General features: G+C 39.8%; 1 protein-coding gene across 3 annotated transcripts in view; it reads right to left on the reverse strand.

Annotated features, from left to right (window-relative positions):
* Positions 1-18,303, reverse strand: part of plpp4 (phospholipid phosphatase 4) — a 62,963-nt gene that overhangs the window by 23,662 nt on the left and 20,998 nt on the right. For all 3 annotated transcript variants that reach the window (XM_049600978.1, XM_049600977.1, XM_049600976.1), the window contains exon 2: positions 6,429-6,537. In XM_049600978.1, coding sequence (XP_049456935.1) covers positions 6,429-6,434 — 6 coding nt within the window. In that variant the 5' untranslated portion in view covers positions 6,435-6,537. The remainder of the gene's footprint in view (positions 1-6,428; positions 6,538-18,303) is intronic.

The raw sequence follows: 18,303 nt of genomic DNA on the forward strand, positions 1-18,303 counted from the left end.
TAATTTTTTTTGCCTTAAGCAACAGAGCTAGTGAAAAAAACAAAGGCAGAGTTTCAGTTCCTTTATTATAACACACACTGAATTTCCCTTGTGTGTTGTTCATCAGTTCAGCCATGTGCGCATCTGTGTAACTGCCAATTCTAAACTCATTTTGTACCTCGCCATCATCTCTGAAGTAGCTGGATTCAAAATTTTAATCACACTTGGATTCAAGTGTCCTAACTGATACTACATGAATTAGAAATTCAGTCAGCCACAATTTCAGTCATGTCATGGTAACATGGGCGCAGACGCTACCCTTCGGAGGTTGGAATCACCTGTGATACTGATATTTTTCTTCTTTCCCTCAATGCCAGCTATTTCAACATTGATAAAACATTCAGACAACAAATGTATTATTTACAAGTGAATTAGTTTTGGCCCCAAAAGGAAAAAAAAATGAAATGATGAAAACATTTTGTCGGTGTCCTCGCAGTGTTGCATGACAGGGGAGGACACTGTTGTAAAAATGTTTTCCCTCAAGTAAAATTCAAAGTTAAATTTGTTTTCCAGCCCTGAAAGTGACCCTCAATCACTACTGAACAAGAGCAGTACTCGCAATTGGACTCTAAACATTTTTGGAAACCCATTTTTCTTTGGGCCCTCTGCAGGTTGCATTGAATAGGTTTAAACTGTTTAAACTTGTCTTTTCAGCAACACGCTTTTAAACTCCAGCTTGCCATAGGCATTATTGTATCTTTCTGCATACATTTTGATGCTGAGCATTTTCTTTTACCAATTGCTGGTGATTTTGTCTGTTCCCATTTAACTGTTGTCAGTGATAATTTTTTCATTTTTGACTCTTTCTGTCCTTTCACATGTCAGACGGGCAGAACCATTGTGCAGCTTTTTGTGCTCCATGAACAAAACATGTATTTTTGCAAACCCTTCATATAAAATGACAAGATAACATCTATTTGTAAAAAGGACTTTCTAAAAACCTAAAAGCATGAAAGATCATTAAAAAATACAAAGTAGTGCTCTCAGCCATTTGACTGTACCCAATCAAGTGGCAAGAGATTCCAAATTACTATTGCTCATACTGTAGCCACGAAAAACACAGTGCTAAAACTGGGTCTCACATTCAGCGGAAAACAGCCATGCATGACATACTGTATCAGGAACAGTATTACAGTGTGATAAAGTGTGGTTGCACCTGCAGATGGAAACAAATTTAACAGTGTCTTGCTCCAGTGAGGCATTTTCTGGATATGGCTGCATAGTGAGTAGAATGAGTTGAATGAGGTCACATTGGAAGTGTTCACAAAAAAACTACCAAAAAAAAAGAAGACAGACACAGATTCAAATTCTGAATGTACTAAAATGTTTCCTGGCAAAAAAAATGGATTAAGGCAACAAAGCTATGGCAACTCAGCAGCTGGTGACATCAGTCATGTTCACCAAAAATGCACCCTGAGTATCAGTGCCCTTTCAGTCACAGCAGCACCCATCACTTTATCCCTGTGACTGAACGCATGCAGGGTGAAACGGCTATGTTTAGATTTACACTTCCCTGACAGTATTTTATTTACAGAAGCTCTTCATAGCCTAAAATTACACACTGGTACTCCTGGGAGTTTAAAACAGTTATCAAAGATGTGAAGAGTCATATGGAGATGAGGAAAGCAGGAGGCTACTTATGAGGGTGTGAGTTGCCATGGAAACACATTTAAGCATGCAAAAACATCTTAAAGGTTTGACAGCGAAAGTGATCTGATCTTATAATATCTTGTGGCAATTTAAAGATACTTATAAAAGAGCACCTCTGCCTTTTCATTAATGAAGAAGATGCAATTTGGCTTATGGCGTTAAGTCATGTTCATTATAATCTTTCTCACATTTCTAAATGCTCTAACATGTTCACTTAACACTTAAAGCTTTGTACTGTATGTGCAGCCATTTAACTGTCAAATCCTTCTTTAATATGATGTAAGCGTGACAGGGAACTATGTTTTCAAAGGTCATATCTCTCCTGGTATGTGAATAAGTGTAATCTAATTAAATAACTCTGCCTAGACAGTGGACGATACTCACTGCAGCTTTCAGGGATACAATAATGTGTAGATAAATGAACATAATTCTCAATTAAGTTTCAGTTATTTGATAATTAGTTACAATCTTAATGTAAATGTAAAACTTTTGGAAATGCTTCTTATATATTTTACCTGTTAAGTAAATGAACTTTGCAGATTAAGGGTAACAGCAAACACTTAAATCCACTGATGAATTTAAAGGGATTGTTATGAATGTGGTGATAGAGACATGTGCTTGTTGTTCTTGAGAGGCCACTGTGTTTGAATAGTTGTTGTTTTTGTGGATTTTTGTGTTATATGTTTTATTTGTTGCATTTTAAATGTGATCTGATTGGCCAGGTATCTCTTGTAAAAGAGATTTTCAATCTCAATGCGGCTTCCTGGTTAAATAAAGGTTAAATAAATAAATAAAAGATTCCCTCAAAGACGAGATTTTATTTCCAGGCACTGATTTGAGCATTGTATGCTATAGCATTGACCTGTTTACAATCAACGGACAGAAATGTGACCTTTGGCTGTACTGATTAGAGGGCTTGTACTCTGAGATCATTGGGTCCAACAATAAATAACAAGTACTGACAATACTCCTGCCCCTCACATAATGAGAGTGACTCTTGAGTCTAATGCAGCATATATCTTAATGAAGGTCACAGTGAGTCATGATGTAGCTTCATGTAAATCCCTTCCATGGACTATTTTTAATGGCCAGATAAATTCTCCGCACCTTCAGGGCTGCTGTCAGTGTGATGACATTGAAGAAGCCTGACTGTTGGGTGTCAGCACTGGGAGCTTGTTCCCTAAGAGGTATGTGGGTTGGGGGGGGCTTTCTGTCCCACTCATTATTTAGTGGCTTGCCACTAGCAAAGATCCATGGACATTGAAGTTAATATCAAGTGTCAACATTTTTTATAAAGCATGTTGAAAAAGGAAATAGTTGTAGGTGTTTGTGTGTACTTGTGTTTTCTGCTTGATTGGTAGAGGCTTTCTGTAATTAATTTCAAGTGCCTATAACAAATGATTTGTTGATAAGCAATTTAAATCTCAGTTGTATTTATGAACAAATCCATTTCTGTTGATGTTTTGGTTTTGGTTATTTAAAGGGTTTGTTCTGATTCACCAAAGTTATGCAATAACACAAACTACTCATCAAGGCAGTGGTAGACTAGCAGCTCCCATGTTCAGCAAGGCAAAATTGCTGTTTTTGTTACTGGAGTTGGTTTTTGTTTCACTTTCAGTTCATTTTCCCTGTCTGTTTGGGAAGTACTGAAAATACAACTAGATAGATAAGACTTGGATTATACTGCACAAGCTGTGTGAAGGATGGACAGAGGGCAGCAAGGGAATATAGTTTTGCTGTTGTTAGATGCAGTAACCTCTGACTTTTATTTTAAGAATTTCCTTTTCTTAGTTCACCATGGAGGCATGTGAGAAAAACAACTTTTTCTTCATGGAATTAACATAACACAGTGAGTAACTGATACACAAATTATCATCTAGGGGGTTGAAGTATTCTTTTAAGTTGGGCAAAGCAAAGCCTCAACATGCAGCATCTCCTGCTGATATTTAATTTATTCAGTCATTTACTGTATATATTTAGGGGTGTAAGTATTCCAATAACTTAAGTTTACAGGAGCTGCAGTTATTTCCAGCTTGAAATGACTAACAGTTAACGCTCACCACCTACTCTGCAGCTGTTTCTGTGTATAATGGTTTGATTGATGTGTGTGGGGGAGCACAGGACAGAGTGGAGCGCCAGTCAGTCAAACACTGTCAGTTTGCAAAGAGGTAAGCTAAACAAGCAATGGGCGGGCAAGTCTTTGCCTGTTAAGTTGATTTGATGTGTTGATCAAACAGTGAGTACCTACTAGAAGATTTTCTCACAAGTAAGCATGCACACAAAGATGTCCAGCTGTAGAGAATTAAACATAACAGCATGTCAGAGAAACCATGAACTGAAACTCTGAATTATTCAGCTAAAAAATTCACAATCCAAAGCAAATCCTGCTACATCAGGGCCTTGTGAAACCTGTGAAAGCAGCCTTGATCAGTCTTTGATGAGGTGGAAAAAGAGATGACAATATAGGAGAATAATGCAATCATCATCTGAACTCAATTTCTGCTCTCGGGTGCCAGTATGAAAAACACATTCAGAAAGTATTCATATTACAGCAGCTTTAAAAAGCTTTCTGCTTCATATGAAACTCATTCTGCCTGAATGTTCAAGTTTGGATGGTTACAATTCCTGTTGAAAGTTTAAGAACAATTGCATCTGTTCTATATCTATCATTACAGCCCAGTGTTTGACGTCTTGGAGTCTTTGCTGGTTACATGGCAGCCTCATGGTGACGACAAGACAACAGAAAGTCACGGCGTCTGGTTGCGGTTAGCTAAGAAATAGTATCAAGGCACAATTTCTCACCTGAGATTTAGATTTAGATGTGCTGGTAGTTTTTTTTTTTTTTTAAATTTAGACAGAAGGCTAACTGGTCCCCCGGTGATTCTGGTAGTCTTTATGTGTGTACTCAGACCCGACCCAGGGTCCGACCCGACCCAGAACCCATACAGATTCAGCTTCAAGTTTTTATTACAGTCAATCTGGTCTGGATTGGGTCCCATTCTATTACCGCAGGTCCCAGGTCTGTTTATAATCACGTAATACCCGAGTGGACCCAAGAACACCTGTGATCATGAGAGATACACAAAAGTGCTGTGTGTAACCTGACTGATGTTTCAGCTGATTTATGGTCAGATTACAAGATTACTTCTGTTGCTTGTTGCTTTACATGGGCTGTGTTCTAAATTGAGAATTTGTGTTTGCTGTAGTTAATGCTGTCTTTATCCTGTGAATTTTATCCTTTTATTGTTTTCCAAACGTCTTGCCAAAGGACTGCAGCTGAAAATTAGCCAGCTGGCTAACAGTGACACATTTACAGAAATGCTGATTAATGTGCGTTGTCCTTTTAAATAAAATAAATGAAATGAAAAGAGTGAAAGCAGGATGTAAAAAATGCTGAGCAGCAGCAACAGCGAGCTGGAGGTGGAGAGGATTTTTTTCAATTCAAGTATTTAGGGTATTTGTTTGTATTTATTTATTTGTTTTATTGTTATATTAATAAAAGTGCCTGTTGCCAATTTTGTGTAGGCATCAACAAACACATCTCTGTTAACATGAATTGCACAGTTTTGTGTGTGGCTGGGAGTCAGAGGAGGATACAGTAAACTCAGGTACTTTATTGATCACCAAGCTGTAAAATAGACATTTGAAACATTATTAAACAACAACAAACAACAAACCAATTTAATTGGTTTGTCAGGGCTATAAAATCCTGTGTCTCGGGTCTCTCTCCTCTTAAACATGAACAGAGTTGGGTCTGTAATATCTTGAGCAAAAATGGGTGGGGTATACATATTTTTTAAAATGATCAGGTCCAACTGGGTCACAGAATGAATTTCCTGGCTACATTAGGATCTGGGTCGGTCATTTTGGACCCATGAAGACCTCCTGGCTCTAGTTTTGTGCTTTTCTAAAGACACGAGAGTCGTATGAATCTTCTCATAAAATTTACAGCAAGAAAGCAAATAAGAATATTTCCCAAAATGTTGAATTCTTTCTTTGTGCGCTTATGAATTTTCTTATTAAAAGTGTCTCCCAAACATTTCATGTCATGAGAAGAACTTTGTTGGTGGCAGATAGAAATCGCATTAGTACAGTATTTTCAGGTTTGACAACAGCTTGTTTGTTTTGGCATTGTGGGTGTTGTCATATTTCATCATAATCACTCTTTGAAAATCCATCTACTGTCCACCATCTGAGACTGAAAGCAGTGTATGACTCACAATAACATTGGGATGAGCTCTGTGATGCCCAGTATGCTGTATTTCAAGTGTACTGAAGCCAGTGATGTTCACTGAGAATTCTGCTGACAACAAAATTGACATAGAAGCTCCAATATATGCTGGATATGGGCGTTTGCCAAGAAATTCTTTAGGCTCTCTGCTTTGTATTTACAGCATGTGAAAAATATTCCATGTTGTTTTGGTTTGAAATTCATCTTTCACCTTTCACTGCCCACTTCGGTCCAACAGAAATGTCTATTTACATTGAAAGCGCTAATCACCACAGTTTCTGTAAAGCTCTTGTCACATCTATTGACACGATTCAGGCCTAAAGTTGAGAGTAGAAAGAAGAGGCTTTGCAGTATTGATTGTCCTAAGTGAAGGATTTCTGCACCACAAAGATTACTAAGAATCAAGCAAGAGGATGTAGTTCATGTAGACCACAGTAATGACCAAGTATTTAGTGGCAATCAAGTCTCTAAAAAAAGAGTAATGCGTAATTAGACAGCAGGTACTTACGAACATGACCCTCTTGGGAATGTGGTCTGACTCAACTAGAGGATTCTTGTACAGCCAAAGCTCCTCTTGTTGAATCACTCTCTCAAATGGCTCCAGAAACTCTGTAAATCTGTGGCAAAGGACAAACGCACACTGATCAGTTACTCATTTTCAGGCATTTAGAAGATGCTTTTACACAGAGCGGTATACAGTGTCTGATTATGCTTACATTTCTTCATTTGCAGGGCGCAAAAAAAAGAAGACCTGTTGGTTCTTTCACAAGGATAACATATCTGAGGCCATGTAGGCAGGACGACTTCACCCAAGACCACCTTCACTGAAGAGCTCTGCTCTCACACTCTCACTAAGTGGGAACAAATTAGCATGCTCCTGCTTTCTCCAGCCCTCCCTGGCCACCAAGTGATCTGTCAGACGCGACCTTGTTCTCCGTCATCTCAACAAACTCTTTTTGTCACTGCACTCTAAAACAGTTCAATAGGCTGCTCTGTTACACAGTTGGGTTGCGAGAAACTGTACCTCCTAGGGTAAAAGAGAGCTTCAAATATTTACTATTTCTTTATTTATCTTCGTAAACTACAGTGCTGCTGAGATATCGTCATCTTGCAACAAAATGCAAAAATGATGTCTGTCTTTGGGGAAATTTGGTGTTAAAGTAGTGGAATGCGGAAAGCATTGCTGGTATTATAGCACAATTGTGAAGCGTAATCTCACTTTATATGTGTGCCTCATACTGAAGAACAGGGCCCGTATTCACAAAGAATCCTAAGACTAAAAGTAGCTCTTAGTGACGTCATTCTAAGAAAAATCTTAGAATTCCTCGAATTCTAAGATTTTTCTTAGAATTTTCCCTTGGTAAGATAAAAGTTATTCACAAAGCATCTTAGGCCTTAAGAGAGCTCCTAAGGTGAAAAACTGTTAAGAGGAGGGAGGAGGACTTTTAAGAAGCCTTAGAGTGTCTTAAACAGAGAAGATGGCGGAAAGACAGAGAGAAAGGAGAGATATTCTCCGTATATTGAACAACAGTGATTTAATAAGACGCTACCGGCTTGATAGTGCAGAGATAATGGTTGTGGTTGACCTCATCAGGGATGAGCTTACTTTTCCCACCCAGCGTAGTAACGCAATAATGCCCGTTTTGGATTGAAGCACGTATCAGTGCTTCTCACACTCATCGCTTGTGCATAAAAGGAGGGAACGACGCATTGATTTGTCGGGCAATGCGCTCCCAAGTCTACCTCTTCCCTTGTGCCGTGATCCCGGGACTGAATTTCCCTCTTAAAACTCTTTTGTTCTCCTCCACGAGCTGTGCCAACAGCAGGCACTGCTCTTCTGTCCAGTTCGGCTTTCTCGTTCTTTTTTTCTCCATTTCGTTCGTTGTTTTGGTCATTCTGCCAAATCAAACCGCTTTTTACAAGGAGGCCAGCAATCACAGTAACTGCTGACAGCTGAGTCTGCATCCACCATTAATATCAAATAGATTAAGTAGTAAAATTACCAGCATGGCGAGTAAACATAACAGTAAGCAAATCAATAGGCTATAATAATCTGCATGTGAATGAGGTACGTTCAAACATTTTGAAGCTATGTAACAACTAATTTAATTTTGCTGAGTTTCATCATCATGACATAAAATTATTTTCACGATAACACATTTCTTAATACAGTCTAAGTTCTATGATGGTTGATTTCACTGTCCATTCATTACTAGGAGCGCATTTTTTTTTTTTGTAACAACCAATCACAGCTTTCAGAAGCAACGGGGTCAACCACACCTCCTCACTAAGATAAAAGTTTCTGTCCTCTCCTTGCTCAGAGTTGCTCTCAGAAACTTCCTGAATCACTCTTAAGCTAAGATTCCTTGCTAGGAATTTTTAGGCTAAGTTAGGAGCTCTCTGAGAGGACTCTGAGAATCTTTGTGAATACGGGCCCAGGCCAATTTAAGTTTAAAAATAAATCAAAAGTATAGCTGCATGCTCAAGGGTTCCTCTAAAAATTCGGAGACCCCTGAAAACAACAAAATAGCAAATGTCTGCATTTCCTGGCATTTTCGAAGGCCTGTGTGCACTGTAGCCCTTGAATCATTCATCATCAGCCCCCCTGTCTGCAGCACATTTTTTCTGACAATGAATAGGCCTGATCTCTCTTTATTCTAACTATCTGGATGAGGGGTTGCACTCATTAAAAATAAGGGACAGTAGGGTCAGTTGTCACACTAGTTTCATTTGAATCCCTCAAAAACTGTATCCTTCATAGATTTACTATCAATGTGTAATAGAAGCAAGCAGGAATGGAGTGACCTAACTCCCCCTACACTCCCTCTGTTCAAACGATATATAGTAGGATGGGAATTTCTAAGATGTCAAACATGTCTTATGCACTTTTTCCAGCATGGGATTGGTTGCCTATAGGGTTAGTTGTCCCCATGTTATTTTTAATGGGGAAAAATAAAAAAATGGAAGCATACTTAAAAGTTAATTTAAAATATTCCATTTCATTAAAATGATTCATTAATATAACAACCTCAACAGCTCATGCATAGAGAGAATATAAGCAGGAAAACCATTCCCTCAAATGCATCTTCATACTTATACAACATCATAAGGAACAAAACAAAGAGCAATACATCCTTGATGAGACTGCGACAAGCATTCCCAACTGAAATCTTTTTTTAGCAACTAAGCTAACAACCACAGCCTAGATAAGAAAAAAAAACTATAGCTCTGCCATTATACTTTTTAATGGTGATAATTGTTTTATTATAAACCTATTGTGTAAAAGCCTAGAAGAGAACACTTAAGAGTTGGATATTTACATTTTGACGTGAAAAACAAACTCTAAAAGTCCTTGTTGTCAAGTGTTTCAATACTAATATGACCCCATAGGTGACCTCTGATCCCAGTTCTTAAAATTTTTGAAAACTAATGAATGTGACAACTAACCCCATTCTCCTCCAATGAAACAGTGTATAACGGATAAATTGCTGATAATGGTGGAAGTAAAGGACAAATGGGTGACATACTCTGATAAAAGTAATTGATAAATTGTTGAAATACAAAGCTAAAAGAAATGGAAATACAGTAGAAACTGTGTTAGCTAAAAGTGATGGACAAAACATAAAAATCTTTGAGACAAAAAAATCCTCAACATAAATAATAACAGGTGACAAAGTTGCCTTAAGTTTGTGGAAGGATTCTTGAGTCCAGCAGTTCATTCTCCAGATGAGCTGCTTAACTCTAGGTGGAAAGACAAATTGAGAAATGCTCTCTCCCAAACAACTACATGCCCTTCAGCAAGGCATTTATCACGCATCTGCTCCAGTAGAGCAGCTCGCTGGCCAGCGGCGGAAGTGTGAGGATATCCTGTGCAGCTCCTCAGTGTGAATCTAACTGTGGAAATGTGAAGGAGGCCATCGGCTAAAAGGCACATGCATCTTCTGCAAAAACCTTTCCTAGATAAAAACGGCTTCATGTAGAACAAATTGCCTTATTCTCCCTCTCCTCAAGCTACAGGGAAATCAATTATACGTTTTTAATCTGTCTGAAAGACATGCGGCATATTACACACTGTGGAAAGTCTATTTGTTGGTCCGCTGATAACTGTGTGTCATGATGTTTTTGCAAGAGAGCAGCCTAATCAGCACTAGTTCATTTTACACCTTGCTGAGCCTGTGTGCATGATTCACTTTGGCTGCATTACATTTACCGTATGTGGTGCACAAAAAAATTACCGGGCTAATAACACACAATATGCTTCATGAATTACTCTATTTTCTCAGCTTGTCATCTCTTCAGCTCTCTTGTTCAGACATCAGTGACAGAGAATGTTATTTTGGTCTCCGGGGATTAAAAGCAGAGAGACAGACGGATCACACATACACACACACGCAAACACACACACACACGTTCCCCACCTCGGTTCTTATGAACACACACACAGAGCTCTCAGGTCATTAAATACAGCAGTGGTCTCCCTGTCACCCTGCAAGGCTTATCGTGCATCCAACCCCTAACGTCTTAATGAGTTTGAGGCACACAGTCTTCCCCAAGGTAACTACACAGATAAAATTCATCTTCACAATATTTGCTGTCACGTTAGAATGCACATAGCATGCACAAATCTGCTGCAGTGGGAAAAGAAACAATATTATTAAAAACCACTCTAACAGGGTTTTTGGGTAAAATCCTGCAGGTTTCCATGAAATTAAACCCCATTTTTATATTATAGTGGCGGAGTCCGCCATACCCATGCTGGATATAGATTTCTACCCACTGTATGCATGATCTCACTAGCTCCTTTAACTTGCACACTGTAATTTTGTCCCTTTTTTGGGCGTTTTCTTACATTGTTGGCTGCTGCTTTACAATTGTGCATGTGGTGTCTGGTTGTGGAATGATTCCTGTTCACATCTAGACAGAGGTATTTCATAAATTGATGCAGCTACGGATGACGGTGAACATCTCAAATTTCACTATGACATTATATTTTTAGATATCTTCACGAACACCATATTTGCTGAGGATGATCACTTTCATAAGCTCAAAATTAAAATGCCTTTTGGACATGTAATAATATTCCTCCTTCTTCTGGAGAATTTGTATCCAATCTCCTCCAACAAATCAATACATTCCTCCAAGGATTTTTCTTGGCTTGAGTTCTTTTTGCCTCATCTTCTCTTTTTCAACCATAAACTTTATTAAAAGAAACACTCCAATGTGGTTTAGGTGCACTTTAAGGGCTCCGGGCTCCGAACGTCAAACACAGTTGGAATTAATCAAGGCTTCATCCTTGATTCCATGGATAGAGGAGCCCGGGCTTTGTGGAAATTCATTTTGCTTTTATTGTAATTTACAGGCTGAGATGAAAGCAGTAGGGAGCACATCATTTACTGGCTGGCTGACTGAGGATGCATTTGTCTGAGTGAAGAAGGAAGGACAATGTGGATTACAGTCACATTAGTAAAGCTAATGTCAGAACTTGGAGAGGTAATGACATACACAGCATGTGCCCCAATTTATCCTGCTGGGAAATAATTGTAATCACATTGATTCAAAGAGAGAGCCGGAAGGTGATGGTGGGCTGCATTATAGTGGAAACAAACTCAGAATTGGCACATTCAGAAAGGCGAAATGTCTGTATAACAGCCAAAAGATTTATTCTTTTTAGATGTGACATTTGCGGCCTTGTTTGTAGCTTCTATCCTTTTACACTTGCACTTCTTTCTTCTGCTTGTTTCCAAGCTTAAAAACCATTCAACACTTTCTGTGGATGACCATGAGAGCAGGAGGTATAGAGACCCTGAGAAGACACAAAGATAAGGAAGTAAAGAAATAGTGAGAAACACCAACAATATCGAAAAGTCTCTCCAACATGCACAAAAAGAATCGGAACTGTTTCTCGACAAAGGCAGACTCTAATCAGCACTCCGATGAGACCCAAAGCCCTCTGACATGATCTCTGGCCAGAATAGATGAGCTCTCTAAGTGCCCATAAACACAAGGCGAACAAAAAGCCCTGAACTCAGCACCGCCTGCTGGCTGCCTGGGGAGCACTTCATTCTGTTTTATCTGTCTCTGTTTGCTCTGTGTAGAGACATTATTGAGCATGATGGCTTCTATAGGGTCCAAAGCATTATAGATAAACTGACAACAAAGTGGGCCTGACGTTGAATATGGGAATTTTTCTAAGATAATGCTGCCAGCATCACACTTTTCAAAAACTTTACACTGGTGGGAAGTTTCATTTTTCTGCAAATAGTAAAGTCATTTATGCTCAGTGACCACAGGGTATGCCGCATATATTCATATCAATTTCCATAAAGAGCAGACTATAACTACCCTCTAGGCTTTAAATCTTTACATCTGACCTTTTCTAACTCAGGAAGTTTTTTGGCTTCCTTCCCTGTTCCTCTTCATTAAAGCTCTGCAATTGGGCCAATTTATCATCACCAATTCCTATCCATCTCTGCTAGATGCACATTCTAATTCACAGCCGAGGAAATAAAACCGAATTGCTCAAACACTTTGGAGATTTAGCCCACAACAGCACTGAGAACCGAACAGTAGGAGCAGCTGATTTGAAAGCTCTTGATTTACAATGCACTGTGGGCAGAATCTGTGGATATGGCCCTGGGAATACATATCTTCTGCTGTGCCACCATGACAGAGAGTTTAAAAAAAAAAAGAAATTCCTCCTTAATTAGTTAGATATGCTGTGAAGCAATGACGCATACAGAAGAGTGGAATAGATTAGTTGGATTAACTTCAGGCAAGCTCCCATTTTCGCAAAACTAAGTTTGAAAGTAATCTTTTGGCTGATTGTGTGTGTGTGTGTGTGTGTGTGTGTGTGTGTTGCTGTCCGAGTGAGTGTTTTCGTGCACCGTCCTATCACAGATCTATCCCAACTGAAGCTGAGCGTTTTCATCAATATTGATTGCATTATATCTGCTAGCAGTGGCTGGTGGGGCGACAGCCAAACGCCAAGAGCCCTTATTAAACCACCGTCACACAGCATTTATCTACAGGTGCAGGAGGCCACGGAGAAGCTCCAACACTGCAGAGCTCACTTAGCAGACTGAGCGTGTGACCTTCACCTCCTCAGAGAAATGGAAAATATCAGGGAGCTTTGCAATGTCTGCGACACAGAGGCGCAAATCCCCAGACAGAGCAAGAGGTCTGTTTGGCCATCTCACCTCGGGGGAAGTCTTGTCCTTCTAAAGTGGTAAGGTTGAGCTGTTTTCCTAACCTTGTCACTCTTTGCACCAGTACCGTTCACACGTATGAGTGCTACAGTACCTGATGCAACCCAGCATACATACACACACACATACACAAACATATTCAAAAGGATGTAGAGCCATTGTGTCCACTCACATCTGATTGCATTTGCGCTCTCACGAGGTGCACATTTGGTAATCTAGGAGCGAGCTGTGTGTGTTTAGTGAAGGGACTAAGAGGGAAAAGAATGGGAGCTGACCATCTGCTAGATCTGGGACAGACTTTATAATGACTTTTCCCTGCAGACCAGAGGTGGGCAATCATCACTGTCTTTCTCTCAGTCTGATGGCACCCACATGTCACCCCCTACTTATTACTCGAGTCATTTAATCATATAGCAGGGAGCTACTGAAAAATGACTTATGAGATTTACAAGCTATTAAGATGAGAGGTTGTGTAGAAGCCCTGAGGGAAATTCCCATCCTTCTCTGCTCAGTGCGTCTTCTGGTTCATTTACCACTGGTAAATTCCCATTCCTCTTCTTACACGCCATCAAATCAAACTGGAGGATTGGGCCGGTCAATAAAGCTAAATGGTCAGTGGTGAATGTTGAGAGCTTGGGCCTCAATATGCCTGTATATGTGGGGGGGAGAGACTCAAGCAGAAATAATAAGAGATATGAAGAGAGCGAGAGAGCTGTGGAGCAGACTCTTTGCTGGCTCTCGGATTCCTGGCCGAGTTTTGTCCCAGCGGTGGGTGGCAGCCTATCTGTGCGGACAAATCAGCAACATACTGCTTGGACGGCCACTCGACACCTCGGTATCTGAGCAGAGGCCTTTGGTTGTTGTTTTTACACTTTTTCTATGAAGCCTGTTCAGTAATTGACGTGCTTTATCAAAGTGTTAAGTCTCAGTCTGTCGAGTTCCATAGCTATCGTCCTCTATTTTTAAATTGGTGAAGAGTAGCAAATGTTTGGTGTTAAAGGCGCCATATTATGAACAACTGGTGACACAGTGTATATATTAATGTTTGCATGACGACCAGAGAGACAGGGTGCACATTATAGGAGGAGGACTAAGATATAGTAAATTGGCATTAGTGCTTAGTTAAAATTCAAATAATGTTACAGTGGTGTATTAGTAAAAAGTAGGGGAGAGTGGGGTCGGTTGGGACAGCGGCTTGTTAGCAAGTTAGAAAGCAGCTATTCAGTACCTATGCTGTTTACTAGGCTCATACTCAGTCACACAATTATCATCTTCAACTATAAAGTAGAGATGGTCTGAGCTTTCCTTGCATTTTATTTTGAATCTACAGCATGTAAGTGAATTTTTGCTCTTTTATTTTTTTTCCTACTATGCTGTTTTCAGTTAAGCTGCATACAAAAAAATAGTTGGAAAGCTGATTTTCTGGTCTATCAGTTTGTGCTAGTGTAAGCTGTCTGAATTTTTGTTGGTAACTTGCACACAAGCCCAAAGTGTGTCTGCTTTTTTTCTGGGACAGTTGGGACAGTTACCCAGGGGCAATTGGGACAGCTTTGTTTATAGTTCCTACCTTGGGGCGTTGGTGAATTAGTGGATAGAGCAGGCGCCCCATGTACAAGGCTGTTGCCGCAGCGGCCCGGGTTCGATTCCAACCTGTGGCCCTTTGCTGCATGTCATCCCCTCTCTCTCTCCCCCTTCACTCTGCGCTTTCCTGTCAATTAAAGGCAAAAATGCCCTAAAAAAATATCTTTATAGTTCCTACCTTGTTACAAATCAACAAAAAGTAGACAAAAGGAATACAAAGCCTTTTAATAAGTCCCACTGTGAAGTTACTCAGTGAATGTTTACTGCATGAACTTCAAATAGACCTCAATTTCAAGCCCTGAGCATATTTTGAAAGTGCATAGTTTAACTATTTGTTGTTGACTTGCTTTTACAAAATGAAATAAACTCAACAGCCCACATAAACCTACAGGCTACATGTAGCCTATGGTAACCACATTGAACTGACAGGTACCACTGAACTGAAGACTCAAATTCCATCAGTAATCTGTGAAAATATAAATTTGAAATTTTTAAAAATGTCTGTCTTCTTTTCTTAAAGCAATGTGTAAACAAGTGACTTTGTAAATATAAGGTTTTGAAATAAATCTAGACTGCAATATTTTCAATTTTCTAAGCCCAGAACATTGTATCCCAACCAACCCTACTGCTGTCCTAACCACCCCAGGGAGGCAGAATTGAGCTCTAAAAAAATCTTAAAATACATTTTTCATAGAAACCTGTATCTGTTCAACGATCACATTATTTTCAGTACTGTTCAGTAGTAATGGGAGGTTATTTCATGTTGATACAAAAATGTCCAAAACGACCCGCCCTCCCCTATAAATCAAATTAGCAGTTTGACATTTTGGGAATTACGTTTGTTCGCTTTCTTGCCAAGAGTTGGATGAGAGAATCAATACTCTTCTCATATCTGTCTGTTCAATATGAGGCTTCAGCAGCCGGGTGGTTTAGCATAAATATATAGCCTGCCTATCAGCACCTCTAAAGCTCACAAAATAACACTTTATCTAGTGGAGAGTGGTATTGATCTTCTTAACTAACAAGAAAGTGAATAAGCATATTCCCAAAAATGTTGCACTATAATTTAAATACGCATTTTGGCATCGACTGTGTTGTGCTATTTGGCAAATCTCACAGTGTCAACAGAAAATGACCACTATAAGTGTACTTCTAATCTGGTAAAGTGGGTCAGAAACACATTTTTTTTACCCAAGCACATTAGGCATATATAAATGGATATATTTTCACAGTGCATTTGAGTTCACATCAGCTTTTCTGAGGGGCACATCTGAGAAATGTGCTGTCACAATGTTTTAACCACAAAAAGAGAAACTTGCAATGATCGGTGGATGAGAGTCGCAGCAGGTGAGTTGCGGTTTATCACAAATCCACAACTTACATACCGAACACTGCTGGAAGGAAAAAGTACAGCACAGGTTTTGCTTAAGTTTCCATTTCTTACTCTAGACAGGGGAAAAAATCCTGCGTTTGCTGTTCCAGCTAAATCAAATCTTACTCCTTCAGCAACGCTGGATTAAAATAAAGACAACCGGGTATCTGTGATTTAATAAAATGCTGCTGCTGCGATTCGATTAGAGGTGGGTCACAGTGGAGAAAGAGGGGAGGCGACTGACAGACCAAGGATACGTTTAATTTAATTATGTCGCTTTGTTTGATTCATTATTGGACCCGTAGACCAGAGCACAGCACTGCTGCCTTGAGAACTAATGTGTGTTGATTGTCGAGAGTCTGGGGATAACCACGCTTTTTAGGAATGAAAGTTTAAATCAGGCTTGGAACAAAAGATTCCCATTGGATTCTAGAAATCTAAAATCATGACGTATGAGGCTGTGTTTTTTGGCTGGAGAGAAACCACACTGCAGGGGGAATGTGTGGAAACAAGGTATTAAGCCTGGAGGTGAGGTTGTGTGACTGGTTATGGCAATGGGTTGAAAGGCTTAAGCTTGGAGACAGAACTAAGGCCTGAGGACTGAGGTGTTTGGACTGAGGCAGTATTGTGCCTCTGAGGAAAAGCATATCATCATAGTCACAGCCTGAGTTACAAAAAAAAAGAAAACAAGAAAAGAAAACAGATGGGTAAATTATATTATTAGCCAACAAATGAAGTCCCACACCTGCTCTGGGGAAAACTACACTCATCATATTAATATCCTCATCTGATTGTGCCATACAGCAAACTGCATGGCTAATATAATCATATTCAATCAACATAATTGTGCTCACAAAAAGACTATTTATTTTCCTAGAGGCTTCTTATACTGTTCTCTGCAATGCAAGTCAGAATACTGTGAGTGCAATAAATGTCACATCCCCTCTGTCTCTGTTTGTGTTAGTGGTTACAGTCAGGGCCTTCGCCAAACGTGTCAGGAATGCACAGCATCGGTCCTGTCACAGGCAGGAGAGAGAGGAGGGGAGCGGGGTAGATGCTGAGTGACACTCAGCTAGCTCTCGCATCCCTGGAGATATCCCTTCTCAAGTTGGCTAAAGGGGAGAGAAAAAAAAAAGCGCCATCCTTCGCTTGTCACACTAAACCCTCATGGGGGGATACAGTGGAAAATGCAGGGTCATTTTAATTTTAATTACCCATTCACACTGGATAATTCAAGGTGTATTAAAGAAGCCAGACTATAATAAGAAGCAAACGAGGGCTGGTTTGGTCAGATGACAGGTGTTTGTTCATGATAAAAGCCCCAGAGACACTCTGAGAAAGGTCAGAGGCACACATTTGAGGCAGGCATTAGGAAATGCAGTGGTCTGAAGCTGGCAGGACATGGCCAAAGGGACACAGAGGGATTGGGGAATCAAGGAAGCATGGTGGTGTTGGGAGGGGACATGGCGAGATAAGTTTCCAACCCACAGCAGGAAAGAAAGGAGCCAGACTGCTACGCACAGATGATTTGCCAGCAGGCTTTGCAAATGCTCCACAGGTCCAAGGCTTATATTCACTGAGCTTGCTGAGTAAATGCATCGACTTTACCGGCCCATTGGAGTCGGCTCATCAGATTTGGCGAGCTTTCTCTCTCTTTTGTACTTTGTAGGAGAAACTCTCACCCTTGGATGCATCTATATAGTGCTGTAGTGCACCTGAGTTATTCTGTAATGAAGTGTTGTAGTTCAGTTTTCTGGTGTACCTAACTTCAGCCGTTCAGGAAGTCAATACGACTCCTCCCCGAAATGCTAAACTATTGCTTTAAAGGAATGCTTCACCCCAATAATGACCATATGTATATCAATTATTTACCCTGTATTTGTGAAGAGAACTTTTTTTTCTAGCATTCCTCCTGTGAACACAGAAATAGAAAACTGAGTAAATTCTTGATGAAATGTAGTAAAAGACGTCAGCTTTTAAGAACAGCAAAACTGCCGTTTACAAACTCACACAACTCATGCAGTGTATAATCCAAGTCTCATTCTCAAGTCTAAACGCTTACAGTTAAAAGCTGAACAGAAAGTGAATCTTTTTGATGCTTTCTTTACAGACAGATCCCATTTACAAAAAGTAACTTCACTTTTGGAGCTGCTGGTCTACAGCTACACCTCTATCGATAGTTTTTTGTGTTGTTGCGTGACTTTGCTGAATCCAAACTAACCCTT

Source organism: Epinephelus fuscoguttatus, linkage group LG16, assembly GCF_011397635.1.
Source record: "Epinephelus fuscoguttatus linkage group LG16, E.fuscoguttatus.final_Chr_v1".
Lineage (NCBI taxonomy): Eukaryota > Metazoa > Chordata > Actinopteri > Perciformes > Serranidae > Epinephelus > Epinephelus fuscoguttatus.